A 16712-nucleotide genomic window follows, 5' to 3' on the forward strand; every position below is an offset into this window, starting at 1 on the left:
GGCTCCTCCCCTCCCCACTGAGGTCGTGTCACGTGGACAGGAGCTGGGACGACGTTCCGATCGGCCGCGTCCAAGGAGGGGTGCAGCCCGGCGGCGTCGTGGAGCGGAAAGAACACCCGAAGGGCTCCCCTGACGTTGACAGTTCACAGTTTAAGACCCTGCTAGAATTTGTAAGTAAGTAAAATGTGTATACAACTTTTCCGTGTGCTAATATTTTATCTGATATCTTCTTTGGAGAGATTTTTCTGAAATAATCCCTCCCCACCCCCACCTCCGTACTGCAAAAAACCTTAAGCGGAGCAGTTTGGGGGCATATTTTTGTTTTGGAGTAAAACAAGAGAAATCAGGTGTTACAAACACTAAACAAATTAAGGTGGGAATAATTGTTTGGTTTGGACTTTGAGACGAGAATTAGAATTCCTGTAACTCCCAAAATATAAACGGGAAATCGGCCAGTGCAGGTGGAGATTACACTCTTTACCTGCATGCCTAACAGGGTCGCATTATTTCGTCATCTTTATCCTATAAAACAGTACTCCCCCCCCCCCTTTTTTAGCCTTAATGGTGCTAAAAAGGGCTAAGTTTGAAGTTTTGGTAAGAACCTACATTTATTATTTTGTTTACATATTATATATGTACATACATATTTTTTTCTCAGTTGAATTTCATACCCGTTTTGAAAGTTTACCCCTTTTTCTTCCTTCAGGAAAGTGTGTAGTGTTCTATCAGTCAGGCTTGTTAGACTTTCTACATAGAGTTTTCTTAATCTGATTCTACATACTGCTTTTGTTTCAGTTTTACCTGAGTTTTAAAACATTTTATTTTTGATCTGTATGAGAAACCCTTTACTTGTCCCTTTTTTTTTTTTTTTAAAGAATTGGGGCTGTTGGACAAGGAAAAGATTTAGGGCCATGGAAACTATCCATATTTATCAGTTTTATTTTTTAAGTACATGATTAACATATACATGGTTAGTGGAAAATCATTTAATGAAAAAAAGGAACTTCATTGTAGAAGAACTAAAAATGTCCTTGGAAGCACCTGTGTGGATTACAACGGTTTGAAAAACTGGTATTTGCTACAGAAACTTCGAGATCCTCTCCTCAGTAATTTTTTTATTATGTTGAAGGCAGAGGCCACAACCTGATTACCAGTTTCACTGCTGGTTCATCACATAACCATGAGTGACTCACTTAAGTTCTATTTCACGTATCTTCCTTGCTACCATAGAGAAAATACTCGCCCGAGAGCTCCTGTAACTTATGAATAGAGTAACTTACAAATTTAGCTAATAATACTTGAGGATTTTGGAGTATTTTAGTAATGTCTTGTGTCTTGTATGTAATTTATTTTTGCCTGAGACATTATTTTAAACTGTATACCATGGAACTCCACCTTTCTCTGAAGCTCCATTTGAATTTCCTTACGGGAAGTTTGCTCAGAGTAGCCCTATCTGCTTTCTGTTTCTCATTTTGCATATAGAATTTGTGTTAAAATCTCATTAGTGTTTTACATCTTATGACTACTATTGTGTCCCACAAGACGTAAGTCCATATAGCGACTACACTTTTAAGTTTTGCACAGCAAATCAAGCTTTTTTTTTTTTTTTAAAGATTTTATTTATTTATTTGACAGACAGAGATCACAAGTAGGCGGAGAGAGGGGGAAGCAGGCTTCCTACTGAGCAGAGAGCCCTATGTGGGGCTAGATCCCAGGACCCTGGTATCATGACCTGAGCAGAAGGCAGAGGCTTAACCCACTGAGCCACCCAGGCGCCCCTCAAGCTTTTTGTGAATAAAGAATGATTGTCCCCATCATTGATCATGACTGAGTTTGGAGTCAGAGCTGAGTTTGAATTCCTGTTCTGTCACTGTGTGACTTGGGCAGGTTGCTGTATTGCTCTGAGCTCCTTTCCTCATCTCCAAAATTGAGATGTATAGGGTTATTTGGAGTATTAAATAGGATAGTTTAAGGACTCAATAGATGGGAACTGTTAATACTAATTGGGCTACTAACACTAAGGAAGTTGGTCCATGATTTTGATAATCAAAACAGAAAGGAAGAAAATTCACCTATAATTCCACTACCTCAACAGATCAAATTGTTTTTTTTTTTTTTAATATATTCCTTTAGCCCTTCACCATAGGTATACATAATGTAAATATAACCTTTTTACAAAAAGTCAAATTTGAAAGAATGGTGTGTTAACTTCTGAGAGTTTTATATAAATAGAGCTCTCTGGGTCTGCCTTTATTCTGATCTAGCGAAGAAACAGCAGAACTTTATTTTAGCCCAAGTTCAAATAATAATAGTTTTTGAGGGCTTCTTTTGTGTCCTCATAGTGGCAAATGTGGTACATTATCTTTTTAACCCTCAGTGCCTCTTCTTTCTAGGTAGTGTTACTCCTTTTTGTGGTTAAGAAAACAGAAGACAAAGAGAGGAGTTCACCAACAACTGTGCAAGCCCAGGCAGTCTGACTCTAGAGTACAGTGCTGCAAGGGCTTTATCTTTGTACCTTCAGTGTCTGGAAGTTAGGTCGTATATGTAGGCAGAAATTGATCCTGGAGGCTGACTTAAAACTTCTTTGTATAAAAGTATAACAGTATCTATAATTACTGTAACCACTTTAAAAAACTTTTTATAGGAAAATAGTGAAGAATAGGGAAGTATAGACTGTCTGAACAAGTGAAGCATTCACCTATAGTTTTATTAGCTGTGTCAGTAAAAGTATGATTTATATACAAGGTGAGTTACTAAGAGTAAATTTTCCTGTGTTTATTAAACAAAGGGTCTACACTGAAAGAAAACTTCTTCAAAGTAGTGTTTCTCAAACTTCGTAGTAAAGCATTAGAATCTTTTGTCAAACCTCTTAAAACATAGCCTGCACCAGCCTCTCAAATATTCTGGTTAAAGTAGGTCTGGGGTCAGGTCCAAGAAGTTGCATTTCTAATATGCTCCAAGATGACGCTAATGATTTCCAGCTAATGAGTTTAGTAAGGAAACAAATAGTGGTGGCTATCCAAATTGTTGATTTGACAGTGAAACTTTGGTTTTTAAGCATTATCTTTTGCTAAAAGGACCGAGGATTTTTTTTGAAACACTGTTGATCCCAGGGCTGAAGCAGGGACCCTGGAACATCTTGTGCTTGAAATTAAGGAAATGCTCAAAAAAATTTAGAGGCTTGTCGAAAGGACACGGGAACCAACTTGAAGGAGCTTCAAATGGCCAAAGTTGGAACAATTTAAGCAACAAAATGAATAATGGTAGTATTGAATTTTAAGGCAGGGAACAAAATTAAGTATCCTTGAATGGGTGTAGTTGAATAAACAAACAGGAAAAGGGACAACTCTTTCTTAACTGAAGAAGTCTAGTGAATGAAATGAATGAAAAGCAGGAAGTAGAAAATCATCAGGCATACAGCACTGTAGTAATTTTTTTTTTAAGATCTATTTCTTTATTTGACAGAGAGAGATCACAAGTAGGTAGAGAGGCAGGCAGAGAGTGAGTGGAGGAAGCAGGCTCCCTGCTGAGCAGAGAGCCCGATGTGGGGCTGGATCCCAGGACCCTGCGATCAGGACCTGAGCCGAAGGCAGAGGCTTAACCCACTGAGCCACCCAGGTGCCCTTGTAGTAATTACTGCAGACAGAATTCACTTATAATGCTAGTGGATGGAAGTTTGAGGAAAATCAAGATATTTGAATATTCTGAAAAACTCTCAAGATAATTACAGCTGGAAAGGAAAAGCAGTAACTTGGCATTGGAGATACCATATTAACCCAATGATTGAAGTCAACATCACCAGTAGTAGGACATGGACATCATGAACTCAGTGATATGATGCAGTTAGAAGGATACAACATCATTTCTTCAGTGATACTGCTGCTAAAAATGCATGAGAAATGTCACGAGAAAACATTATACAAACCCAAATTGAGGATCATTCTACAAAATAAGTGACAGTTACTTTTCAGAAGTTTCAAGGTCGCAAAGACCAAGTAAGTTCACAAAAGACAAAAGAAACTGTAAAGACTAAGACACTGTCACAGTTTAGAGATTCAGGAGAATTAACAACTAAATGTGATATGAGATCCCAGATAGGATCTGGAACAGAGAAAGGACATTAATGGAGAAACTGGTGAAATTTAAAAAGTCTGTAGTTTAGTTAACTGATGTGTACCAATGTTAGTTTCTTGGTTTTTTTATTTAAGATTTTAGTTTTTTTACGAGATAGAGAATAATACTGGCATATTATGACAATAAATACAGTCCAGAGGAGTGAGCAAGACTTAGAAATTTAGTTTTAAACACAGACACAAATAGCATACGTATAGGAATAGAAATACCCGAACTTGGCACTAGGTCCCACTATTGGAAGTTGTGTATTAACCTTAAAGATTTTACTGCTGGTGTTTGAATATGAACCGTGACTTTTGGGCCATTAGGGCAAGGTCAATTGAAATGTACGCATAAATGTCTGAAGCAGCTGTTCTGTTGTAGGTATGCTTGCAGGCCACACATACACCTGTTTTGTCTGTCAGTTGCCAGAGTGAGAGGCAGCTGTTTTCTAACTTAGGATTGTTTTTTTGTTTATTTGTTTGTTTGTTTGGCTCATGTGTTCTTTATAAGAGGGAACAGTGTATATGGTAAGTTGTGAAGATTGTCATCCATATGTCTTTTCTCACTGATTCCAACACTGCCAAATTAGAAATAGTTTCTCACAAAGCAGTCTGAAGACTTTCTAAGGAGCATTTATTTTCATGATATATTTAACACAATTATTTTAGATTTATGAGAACTTAAAAAGAACGTTCCTGTTTATCCCCGTGCTCCTTAATCTCCTGCCTATAAATTCCAAACTACTTACAAAATATGAAACTTGAATGGTTTGACTTTGTGTATGAAACTTAGCAGAGAAATTGTCTCATATAAAAAAGAGTTATTTTTTTTTAATTGGTTAACCTTAGAATATAATACTCCATGGAAGAAAATAATTAAAATGGGAACTCATGGTTTAATTTATATTTTTATATTTTTTTCTGTATATCTGTCTTCTGATTTTATATATTTAAAGAGTTAGTGGAGGCTGAATTCTAAGGAATATGTTTGCCTGGAGAAGTCACCCCAATCCTGACTCAGTCTGAGACTTACATTATCCTACTATAAAAAGAACAAGAGAATTTTTGTCTGACAAAGGCAGATTTGAGCTTGCTTACTAACAGCCATTCAGGAAATAGCAAAGAATGAAATAGAATATTTAGAGAAGATAAATATTTAATTTGTATTAAGCTGCCGTTATTAGTAGATACAGATTTCAGTGGGTTAGAATTGCATTTTCATTCTGCAGTTAAAGTGCTATTTTCTAAATTGTCTCCAAAATTTCAGGAAGAATCCTAACTTTACTGTAGTTCTTACACACAGAAAAACCTGATTTTTGTTTTCCTGTTGTATAGCATTTGTGTAGTAGGGAAACTCTTTAAACTTTGGTTTTTACCCACTGTTGCTGGTTAAAAGGTTTGAAAACCTTGCTTCTTCTGTGGGCCTTCCAGAATTTCCTATGAACTCTACATGCAGTCTTTTAATATCCATCTGAAGACTTTTAACCTTTACCCAAAGTATTGTTTCCAATCTGGATTCCCTGGACATCTGGAAGTCCTGTAAGATTTTTCTTTATATATCCATAGTACTTGGCGTTGAGCCAACTACATGGTTAGTTTCCTGGGTAACTTAAACAATTACGTTTAATAATCAGTAGAGGAATGGTGGTTGTCAAGGTATTTTCAGCGTTTCTGCGAGCCAAGTAAGTAATCATATATTTACTTTAAATCAACTGCTTTTAACATAAGCTAACAACGAGTTGAGGAAGGAAACAAATCCGGAATATCTAAATCTTTCCGACTTTATGATAGAGGCATTTTGAATATTTATCTGCAGTTTAAAATACTGAAAATTTCTAAACTAGGGCAAGTAACAATAATTATCTTCTTTGAAGTTTTGATTGGCAGATTGACATTGGCAGACATCTGATTAATAAAAAAATGAGAAAATGAAATTATTGGAAGAATGCTCATTGTTTAGACATCCTTCCAAAATGAGATCTGAGGAGGGATGTGCTGGAATAAAAATTACATTTGGTAGTAAAATGATTAGGAACCATTAACAACCTAATGGTTTTGGGGAGTTTAAAAGTATCTATTCTCTTTCCAGAAAAAAAGCACAAGTGTACATAAAAAATTTTGATGTAATTTCAAGGGATTCAGGACTCCCTAAACCTATCCTAGATTTTTTGTCTGGAAATGGAAAATTGTGGTAGGTGATTTTCTCCACCCGTACCTCAGTACATACACACCATTGAAGAGTAGCAAACAGTTTTTGAAGGGGTTTTTTAAAGCTTAACTGTTCCTGCTTCAAAAAGGTCATGGGGGGAAGGGAGGGGAAAAAATGAAAGAAGATGGGGGGCGCCTGGGTGGCTCAGTGGGTTAAGCCTCTGTCTTCGGCTCAGGTCATGATCTCAGGGTCCTGGGATCAAGCCCCGCATCGGGCTCTCTGCTCTTCGGGGAGCCTGCTTCCCCCTCTCTTCTCTGCCTGCCTCTCTGCCTACTTGTGAGCTAGCTCGTGCTCATTCTCTCTCTCTCTCTCTCTCTCTGTCAAATAAGTAAAATCTTAAAAAAAAAAAAAAAAAAAAAAGAAGATGGGACCAGGGAGGGAGACAAACCTTAAGAGAATCTTAATCTCAGGAAACAAACTGAGGGTTGCAGGGCGTTGTGGGTAGGGATAGGGTGGCTGGGTGATGGACGCTGGGGAGGGTATGTGCTATGGTGAGTGCTGTGAATTCTGTAAGACTGATGATTCATAGACCTGTACCCCTGAAGCAAATAATACATTATATGTTAATTTAAAAAAAAAACATTTATGTAATTAAACAAAAAGGTACTCTCTTTGGTAGTTAAGATACAGGCTTTGGAACCAGTCTGCCTGGATTCAGATACTGATTTCTCTGCAGTGACCTGTGACCTTTGCAAGTTGCTCAACCTCTGTTTCCTTAACTATAAAATTGATTATTGTAAGGATTACATGAGTTAATATATGTAAAGTGCTTAGAATGGGTAGTGGTACTTGGTGTTATTGTTAGTAAGCCTTATTATCTAACAGACAAAGGATTACTGTGGAATACTGGGCTACGTGAGGTTCTCTGGGCTACAGCTTACTTGCAGGAAGAGTTCTTTTTTCTAATTTAGCACAAAGTCACCATGTGTCCTTGCATGCAGATGCATGCCTTTATGGGAATATGCTTAGATGAACTTTCTTTTCCACACCAGCATCAGGTAGGCTTCTTTTATTTCTATGAAGAGATAGTTGCTTACAATTTTATGAGAAAAATGAAGATCTGTATCCTTCCTTTAAAAAAAAAAATTATTTGAGGGAGGGAGGGAGGGAACACAATCAGGAGGGGGTGGCAGAGGGAGGGAGAAGCAGGCTCCATCCCAGGACCTTGGGGTCATGACCTGAGCTGAAGGCAGATGTTTAACAGACTAAGACACCCAGGTGCCCGCATCTATATCCTTCTGTAGGCTTTTATCCTCTGTATGTTACTTACCCTCTGGGCAAAGTAACTACTCCTGCTCTTCTTGTCCACAATGTGGAATTCTGGTTTTGCTAAATCTCTCTTTCTAGCCCATTGCTATTTCTACTCTACTGTTTTTTAAAATTATAACATATTGAATAGAGATTCTGTAAGCCATTAACAACTTGTGATACAATGAACCTCGTACCTCGTACCTCCACTGAGTTAAAAAAAAAATTAATATTTGTAAAAATTTTTTTATTTAAATTCAATTAACTAACATACAGTGTATTACTAGTTTCAAAGATGGAGTTTACTGATTCATCAGTCTCATTTAACACTCAGTGCTCATTGTATCACATGCCCTTCTTAATGTCCATCACCCAGTTACTCCATCTGCCCATCCCCCCAGATTATTATCTTTGAAATGTATTAGTATGCCCTCCCCAGCCCTATCCCCTTTCCTCTCCCATCAATGGTAAGGGTCGTCCTTTGCTAATCCTTCATTCTTTTATAGTTTTATTGAATATTCCTAGATAATATATTGAATTTAATGTAAATGCAAACTGTATAAGTGTGTGGGTGGGTGGAATGGGGTGTTCTGCTACTTTTAATTTTTTTAGCTTAATATTCTTGAGTTTCATCTGTGTCTGTATGTACAGTATTCCCTGTATAGCCATAATGAGGGTTTTTTTGTCCTCATCACTGCAGTAAAGCAAGGATCTCAGTAAAGGGAGTCAAGTCAAAGTACCTAAAAATTCTAGTTACACTGTACTGTAGTACATTAATTGTGCAGTAGCATTGTGTTTTTTTAAAATGTACATACCTTAATTTAAAAAATAATTTATTGCTAAAAAAATGCTGACTGTTATTTGAGCTTTTAATGAGTGGAAGGTCTTAGCTTAATGTTGATAGCTACTGACTGTCCAGGGTGACGGTTGCTGAAGGCCGGGGGGGCTGTGGCAATTACCTAAAATAAAACACCAGTGAAGTTTGGGGCATCAGTTGGGTCTTCCTTTTATGAATGATTTCCGTAGAGCGTGTGATTCTGTTTGACATCACTTCACCCACAGTAGAACTTCTTTCAAACTGGACTCAATCCTCTTAAATCCGGCCACTGCTTTATCAACGAAGTTATGTAATACTCTAACTTTTTTTGTTGTCATTTCAACAGTCTTCACAGCATCTTCAAGAATAGATTCCATCTCAGGAAACTACTTTCTTTGCTCATCCATAAGAATCAACTTCACATCCATTGAAGTTCTATTACAAAATTAAAGCAATTTGCTCACCTCTTCAGTTTGACTCCTAATTCTAGTTCTCTTGCAGTTTCCATCGTATCTGCAGTTACTTCCTCCGACTGACATTTTGAACCCCTCAGTCATCTATAAGGATTGGAATCTGTTTCTACCAGCATCCTATTAATGTTGATTTCGGCCTTTTCCCGTGAATCAGGAATGTTTTTAATGGCATCTAAAATGGTGAATCATTTCCAGAAAGTTTTCAGTTTACTTTGCCCAGATTCATGAAAGGAATCCTTCTCCAGTGGCAGCCATAGCCATATTTCAGAAGTAATAAGACTTGAGAGTCTAAATTACTCCTTGATTTGTGGGCTGCAGAATGGACATTGTGTTAGCAGGCACAAAAGCAACATTAATCTCCTTGTACATCTCCCTCAGAGCCCGTGGGTGACCAGGTGCATTGTTAAAGGAGCAGTAGTATTTTGAAAGAAATCTCTTTCTGAGCAGTAGGCCTCAACGGTGGGTTTAAAATATTCAGTAAAGTATGTTGTAAACAGATGTGCTGTCATTCAGGCTTTTTTTTCTATTTCTAGAGCACAGGCAGAGTAGATATAGCATCATTCGTAAGGGCCTTAGGATTTTTGGAATGAGCAGTGGCTGCTTCAACTTAAAGTCGCCTCTGCATTAGCTTCTAACAAGAGTAGCCTGTCCTTTAAAGCCAGGCATTGATTTCTTCTGTCTAGCTCTGAAGGTCCCAGATGGCATCTTATTGGTAGAAGGCTGCTTTAATCTACATTGCAAATCTGCTGTTAGTGTAACCACCTTCATTCAGTAAGTTAGCTAGATCTTCCAGACCACGTGCTGCAGCTTCTCCATCAGCACCTGCTGAGTTACCTTGCACTGTTACTATGTTACGGAGACAGCTTCTTTCTTTAAACCTCATGAACCAACCTCTGCTGGCTTCAGACTTCTGCTTTCTGCTGTGCTTGCTCCCGTCTCTCAGACTGCGTAGAATTCAAGAGAGGATTTGCTCTGGATTAGGTTTTGGCTTAAGGGAATGTTGTGGCTGGTTTGATCTTCAAACCAAACCATTTAAACTTTCCCCATATCAGCAAGAAGGCTGTTTCACTTTGTTATCATGTGTGTGTTCACTGGAGCAGCCCTTTTAATTTCCCTCAAGAATTTTTCCTTCACATTCACAGCTCAGCTGTTTGGGGCAGTAGGCCTTGTTTTTCAGCCTATCCGCTTTGGACATGCTTTTCACACTAAGTGTAATCATTTCTAGCTTTTGATTTAAAGTGAGAGGCATGCAGCTCTTTCTCTGACTTGAACATTTAGGGCCCATTGTAGTTTTATTAATTGGCCTAATTTCAGTACTGTTGTGTCTCTGAATAGGGAGGTCCGAGGAGAGGGAGAGAGATGGGGGAACAGAGAGTCGGGGAGCAAGTGAGTTAGTTAGAACACAAAAAGACATTTATCAAGTTTACAGTCGTATACGGGTATGGTCTCAGATACCCTAAAACAGTAACAGTCATAACATCAAAGATCACTGATCGTAGATTACCATAGCAAATATAATTAATAATGGCAAAGTTTGAAATACTGTGAGAATTTCCAAAATGTAACACAGAGATACAAAGCAAGCAAATACTGTTGGAAAAATGGTGCGGACAGACTTGGTGATGCAGAGTTGCCACAAACCTTCATGCTTTGAAAATACAGTATCTGAGAAGCACAGGAAAGTGCAGTAAAACGAGGTATGCCTGTACCTCGATTTATTTATCCATTTTAGTGTCCATGGCCATTTTGGCTGTTTTGTTACTGCACGCAGTACTACCATTAATATTTTCATTCACATGTTTAAGCACAAATGTGCAAATTTTCTAGGATTTATACTTGAGTGGAATTACTGAGTTATAGGAGGCACGTATATGTTCAGTTTTACTAGATAATGCCAAATTAATTCCAAAAATGGTTGTACTAATTTATGCTTCTATGGTATAAGGATTCACATTATATTTTTTCATTCTTTTTATGTTTATTGGTCATGTACAACAGTAAATAAAGACAAAAAGTGCTGTTCTCAAGGAGTGTATTTTTGTAGAAACAAAGAGCTAAAATATTTAATATATCAAAATGGAAAATATAAAGCAAGGAAAAGGGGATGTTGCCTTGGCTGCTCTTGGCTGTATATGGGGATTAGAGATTAAGGGGATGAGGTACAACCAGGAAGCCCTGGGCTTCCTTTAGTAGTCAGTATAAACAGAGATACGAGATTGGTCGGCTATAAGGGTAGCGAAGCAGTGAGTGGGGGTGGGGTGGGGTTTGAGGATAACGCCGGGACCATTTTCAAGAGGCCCTCTTCACTCATCCGTTAGTGGTAAGGCTAAGAGTGAGCAAGGAGGATGGTGGCAAGTAATCTTAATGTGAGCACTTAGTGCTTTGGGGTCCCCTTTTGACACTTGCCCGTAGTGGTTTTTAGAGGACCAGGGGAGGGGCTGTCTTGTCTGAAACATAAGGAACACTAGAATTCTCTTAATTGGAGGAGTATTTGGAGCTCTAATGCTTTGTTGACTGTTGAAGTTGGAGAGATAAAAGTTGGGGGAAAGGTGGGTTTATTCTGAGTATTTGCAGCTTTAGGCCTCCCTCCTGACACTGCCAGTGGAGATGTGGAATCCTGAGGGTGGTTTTGCCTAGAGTATATACAGCCCCAGTTGTCAGCCTTGTTAATTTTTGCCAGTCTGGTGGATGTGAAATAGTATCTTGTTGTGATTTCAATTGCATATCCCCTTTTCACTCAAAAAATCCAAAATTCTTTATCTTTTCGACGTTAGACTTAGCCATATAACTTTACTACTAACTTTTATGTTGAACCCCATGGTTGTGTGGGTTTTATTCATCATCTGTCTGTGCCAGGTACTAAACATGGAAGATTTCCCAATTCAGCAACTGAAACTTTTACTGTGGTGGCTCTTGTCAGTAGGCCCTTGGGGAAATCTTTTATGCCCGGTATTGTCACTACGAAGGTATTGAGTCAGGAACCCTGCCCCACCTTCTGTTAACTATGCCTGAGTAGCTGAGTTGGTAGCCCACACCCACACATTGTCATCTCACCTCAGAAGATACTTCAATGCACCTTCACTGACTGCCTCACCTCAGCCTGGGCTCTCATCAGAATAGGAGCTCTGTGTTGCAGCACTGTCAGAGAGAGGCTTTTTGGTTGCCTTTTTAAACTTCCATTTTAAAATCTGATAGTCACAGCTACTATTGATGGTCTGGAAGGAAGATGCTTTGACCACAACTAAGGCTGTCACTGCTCTGCGTTCCAGGCCAAATACTTATAAAGTTTTAGCACTCATGCCTTGCCCAGTGTCTGTACATGCTCTCACAGGATCAAGCCTCAGAATTCACAAAAAAGAGCACTGGAGAAAAGCAAGGTTTATGTTGTTTTCTGATACGTAGCACTCCCTAGGTGGCTATGTAGTTGTTCATACATCTAGAACCCCACCTTTTTTTACTTGTTATATTAAGTGTCATGAAGGAGAATAAAAATAATGATAGCATCTGCAAATTCCAACTGATTTTCTAAATATTTTCCAAAAATTGCTCAGAACTATTGCTCAAGATTATACCTTTCTTTCTTTCTTAAATATATAATGTGCATAAACCTATGAAGATAGATATGGGTAATGAGACATACCCCTCTTGTTTTCTTTTTTAGCCTTCAGAAAGATTTCCTCCCAACTTCCTACAGTTGGCTATTAAGAATATTTCCTGATGATTTTGTAAGCATTTTCCTGGATGGATTAAAGTATATTATAGAAAAGCTGTCACCATTGTTAAAGTTAGTCCACACATTATAGGAATACCATGTATGGTACCCATTTCACAGAAAAGATACACGAGAAATCTCAAGAGTTTTACTAGATTAAATATGATTATATAGACTACGATTACTGGAGTGCAGAAGGACTTAGAAAAAAGAAATACAGTCCTAAAAATTTTAAGCTAGTATAGAAGTTTTTTAAAAGATTTTATTTATTTGACAGAGAGAGACTTAGAGAGCGTGAGTGCATACATGAGCAGGGAGAGGGAGATGCAGATTCCTGACTGAGCAGGGACCCCCACCTGGGGCCCAGTCCCAGGACTCTGAAGATCATGACCTAAGCTGAAGTCAGACGCTTAACCGACTGAGCCACCCAGGCCTCCCAATCTAGTATGAATCCTAAGTGAACCAAAAAACTGTTCCTAGTGCCCAAAATAAGCATAAGAATAACTGCCAATGGATAAATTGGTGCGAACCCCTATGAAATTGTCATAAAAAGACCCACAAGACGATTTTCATCCACCTTGACTGGTCCAAATGATTTCCAAATGCATGTTTCTAATAATAATATGAGCAACTCAAAGCCCATATGAGTCGTCTGAAGTTTTATCATTTACAGGTTGTGAAGCATTCCCAGAGGCTTCAACCAACTCAGCATCAGCTACTTCTCTGTGACTGGGTCCCGATTAAGGTCTTCCCAAGAAAGACTTCATTGGATCCACATTCAAGAGGACTCTACCAGGTTTTCCTGACCCCCCTACATCGCTGTAAAGTGCCAAGGCCTTAAGACTTGGGTACGTGTATTACAACGGCAAGTGCCAGCGCCCACAAAAGACCCTTTGGACCTGTCAGCTGCTCTGTTTCACCAAGCAGATATAATAACTTACCAGCAAAGCAGAGTAAGCCAAGTGCCTCTGCATGACACCACCAGCTGATAACACACAAGAAAAAATAACCAATTTAGACTAGAGCCCTGTCTTTTCTCGAGAAGCTGGGATTTGAAGGAGCTATTCTGAATCTGTGCTGCTAGTGAGTGACTGATCACATTGTAGACGGATCGGCCCCTGAGTTCAGAGACTGAGTTGCAATTGAGTGAAAAATAGACAACGACATCTTGAAGAATTGCACGGAGGTGCAAGCCAAATTTAACTCCGGTCGCCAAGTATCGTTGGTTGGACTGAGAAATTGCTCTACCAGACCTGTACTAGGACTGGTTATTTGGGTATCTTTGTCATTGTTGCCATTTACTGTTACGTTGGTTTCTGTGTTACCGCTCTAGGCCCAGATGTTCTCAGATAATTCACATTGCCCGGACTGTGGACAACAGTGGTTCCCTAGTTTAGAACTAGGCCACTGGTTGTACCAAACTGAGCTTGTTGAAAATGAATGTTACCAGGTGTTCTTAGACCGCATTAACAGAGCTGATTATTGCCCTGAATGTTACCCTGATAATCCTGCTAACAGAAGCCTTGTTCTACCTTGGTCTTTTCCACTTGAGTGGGCCCCCCAAAATCTTACCAGATGGACCTTTGAAAAAGCTTGCCACCCGTTTCTTCTGGGTCCTCCACTGGTTAGAAAAAGGATACATGACTCTAGAGTAGCTGGCTTTAACCCTGCATTGCAGTTAATCTTGACCAGAACGGACAAAACCTTGAACAAAAAACTTGGCCAAAACAAGTAACTTCTTAAGCAGTCAAAACCATGGAGACTCTCGAGTCTGTACTAGTAGCCCAAGGGAGAATGGGAAAATGTCTCCTTTCTAAATCTGATCTAAACTGTCACTACCTTGGGGAACTGCTTAAATTGTTGGATCTATTCCCATTGTCTACACATACTTTGTTCAGCATGAATTTAATCCGTATTCCAGTCGGGCTGTTCATCTAGAACCAGTCTAATCTGTGTTCCCCATGTTTTGGAATTAGCTTCCCCATCCTAAAAAGCTCCACAGCCTTATTATGGATCTATGACAGGATAGTCTTGGAGGAGAGGCCCTGTACTGTGTGTACCATAATGATACTTTTAGTGATAACTTTTGTTACAGAGAAAGCAACTTTGTAGCTGGATTATAGATTATTCCAGTAAAACCGCTAGATACTTTGATTAGAAACTGCATTGTTCTAAATTCCACCTCTCATACATCAACCAGGGGTAATACCTACATAGGATACACAAAAACATGCAGAAATGCCACTGTCTTTACTTACTTGACGCCACATAAGCAAAGGCTGTCCTGTTTTAGTGGTGAGTGAACTTAGAATGTCCTCCCCTGGAAATGGAAAAGTACTTGTGCCATGACATAGGTGGCAGGGAGTTATCAAGCTTGACTCCACAGACAAGATGAATGGTCTAAAGGAAGCGTCTTTCTGAGAACTAAGAATGTCTTGCTGGACATTGACCACATGCTGGCCTTCACTTGATGAGAATCATGGAACTTAGAGTACACGAGAAAACTTAGACTATCTGTTGAAAACATCTCAGAGGCCACTGAACAATTTTTAAATTCCGCCTAAGGTCCTAGATAATCCGTTGCTTGTGTAGCAGCTCAGCTCTGTTCTAAGGTCCCAGGATCGCTCTGTTCTTCGCCACTGGGGCCCTTATCATGGTGGCTTTTTGTCCTCATAGTTGTTTCCTCGGTGAGCTAAGTGTGGCTATTGGCTATTCAGACATTTCATTCCCAAAGGCTGGAAGTAGGAAGCAAAAGCTTTTGCCTTTCACGTCTGTGTCTTTTATTTGGGGGGAAAAAAAAAATCTTAAAAGTCCCTCACAGATTTCTTCTTATGTGTCATTAGAAAGTACTGGTTCATAAGCTGGGGAAACCTGGCAAAGGGGGATGGGGTTAGCAGTGCTTGGGTGGGTAGGGCACGTAGTCTCCCCTAATAAAAATCATGGCCCTTTTAGGAAGGGAGAAGGGAGGAATGAATGGCTGTTGGTATGCAACAAATCATGCCGGCCACATGTTGTGAAACTTAAAGTTATTTGTTCATCTGTATAAAGGATGTACCCCAGAGATCTACCCTGTATCTGCCTTATGTCTGTTGCAATGGAAGCTCTCTCCTGTTAATGCGGAATAAACTGTGTGGACTGCTAAATTGAGTGAAGACGAGTTAGTTTATCATTAACCCTCGGTTAAGAACTCCTTTACGGTACTAAAGCTCTTTCTAAAAAGTGAAAATTTACTTAGAAGTAACGCTTTTGACCAATATTATTGGTCCCTAAATTTTTTTCAAACACATACTGACAAACACTCTACATGTGTGCAGTTTTAAGTATTAGCAAAATGGTTTTTTGTTTTTTTAAGATTTTTATTTATTTGACAGAGAGGTCACAAGTAGGCAGGGAGGCAGGCAGAGAGGGAGGGCGAAGCAGGCTCCCTGCTGAGCAGAGAGCAGGGCTCGGGGCTCGATCCCAAGACCCTGAGATCATGACCTGAGCTGAAGGCAGAGGCTTAACCCACTGAGCCGCCCAGGTGCCCCTCAGCAAAATGTTTGAACCAAAGATTGTTTTAACCAGTCTTTCCTTTAAATAGTTAAGAAAAAGTAGACAGATTTGTACTGTTGATTTCCAAATCAGTACCTGGATGAGTTTGTCAAAACATGTAAATTTCTTGATCTTAGAGAAATTTTGATTCCTTAGGTTGCTCACAGGGCCCAGGAATCTTCATTTCTAAGTAGTGGTACAGGAGATTCTTACCCAGGTGCTCTGTGGCTACTTCGAGAAGTACAACAGTAGCACCTCCATGGTGTTTAGTTATCTGGCTTCAAAGGATGGGAACTGAGTACTCATAATACCACAAGGTGTTGATAGTTCTTGTACTTTGCTGTTACCACATAAAGAGGTTTCCTGTAGGACTGCAGGTAGGTCACTGTCCTAGTTCAGATTATTAGTCACATGTTTCTCATTAAAATAATCAGGACTGCTGTAGTTCTGTGTGGTGTCATTCTAAGCTTTGTGAGTATATGGACAGGAGAGAGGAATCAAAAATATTAAAAATTACTTTAAGAATACCTTCAGACATGATTGTATTATCGCATAACCTGTTACATGGTCAGCTCTCAGAAATAACATAATGTGGCAGAGTTCATAA

At 39.2% G+C, this 16712-nt stretch overlaps 2 protein-coding genes across 5 annotated transcripts in view; both read left to right on the forward strand.

The window, feature by feature from the left end:
• Window positions 1-16712, forward strand: part of LOC116870731 (torsin-1A-interacting protein 2-like) — a 34205-nt gene continuing 17493 nt past the window's right edge. The window contains exons 1-2 of one of the 4 annotated variants that reach the window (XM_032862733.1): window positions 9159-9257; window positions 13248-13422. The gene's annotated coding sequence lies outside the window, so the exon portion shown is untranslated. Of the gene's footprint in view, window positions 175-9158; window positions 9258-12222; window positions 12240-13247; window positions 13423-16712 lie in introns of those variants that run through there. The other 3 variants (XM_032862735.1, XM_032862732.1, XM_032862731.1) reach the window with 3 other exon arrangements.
• Window positions 13422-15167, forward strand: TOR1AIP2 (torsin 1A interacting protein 2). The gene has a single exon (XM_032862736.1). The coding sequence runs from the start codon at window positions 13914-13916 to the stop codon at window positions 14307-14309; it is 396 nt and encodes a 131-aa protein (XP_032718627.1). The 5' UTR covers window positions 13422-13913; the 3' UTR covers window positions 14310-15167.

This window comes from Lontra canadensis, unplaced genomic scaffold (assembly GCF_010015895.1).
Source record: "Lontra canadensis isolate GAN:19392208 unplaced genomic scaffold, GSC_riverotter_1.0 scaffold24, whole genome shotgun sequence".
In the NCBI taxonomy this organism is placed as follows: Eukaryota; Metazoa; Chordata; class Mammalia; order Carnivora; family Mustelidae; genus Lontra; species Lontra canadensis.

Excerpts from the sequence above, each read along its gene's own strand:
- TOR1AIP2 (XM_032862736.1), top strand. The coding sequence starts at position 13,914 with ATGTTCTCAGATAATTCACATTGCCCGGACTGTGGACAACAGTGGTTC.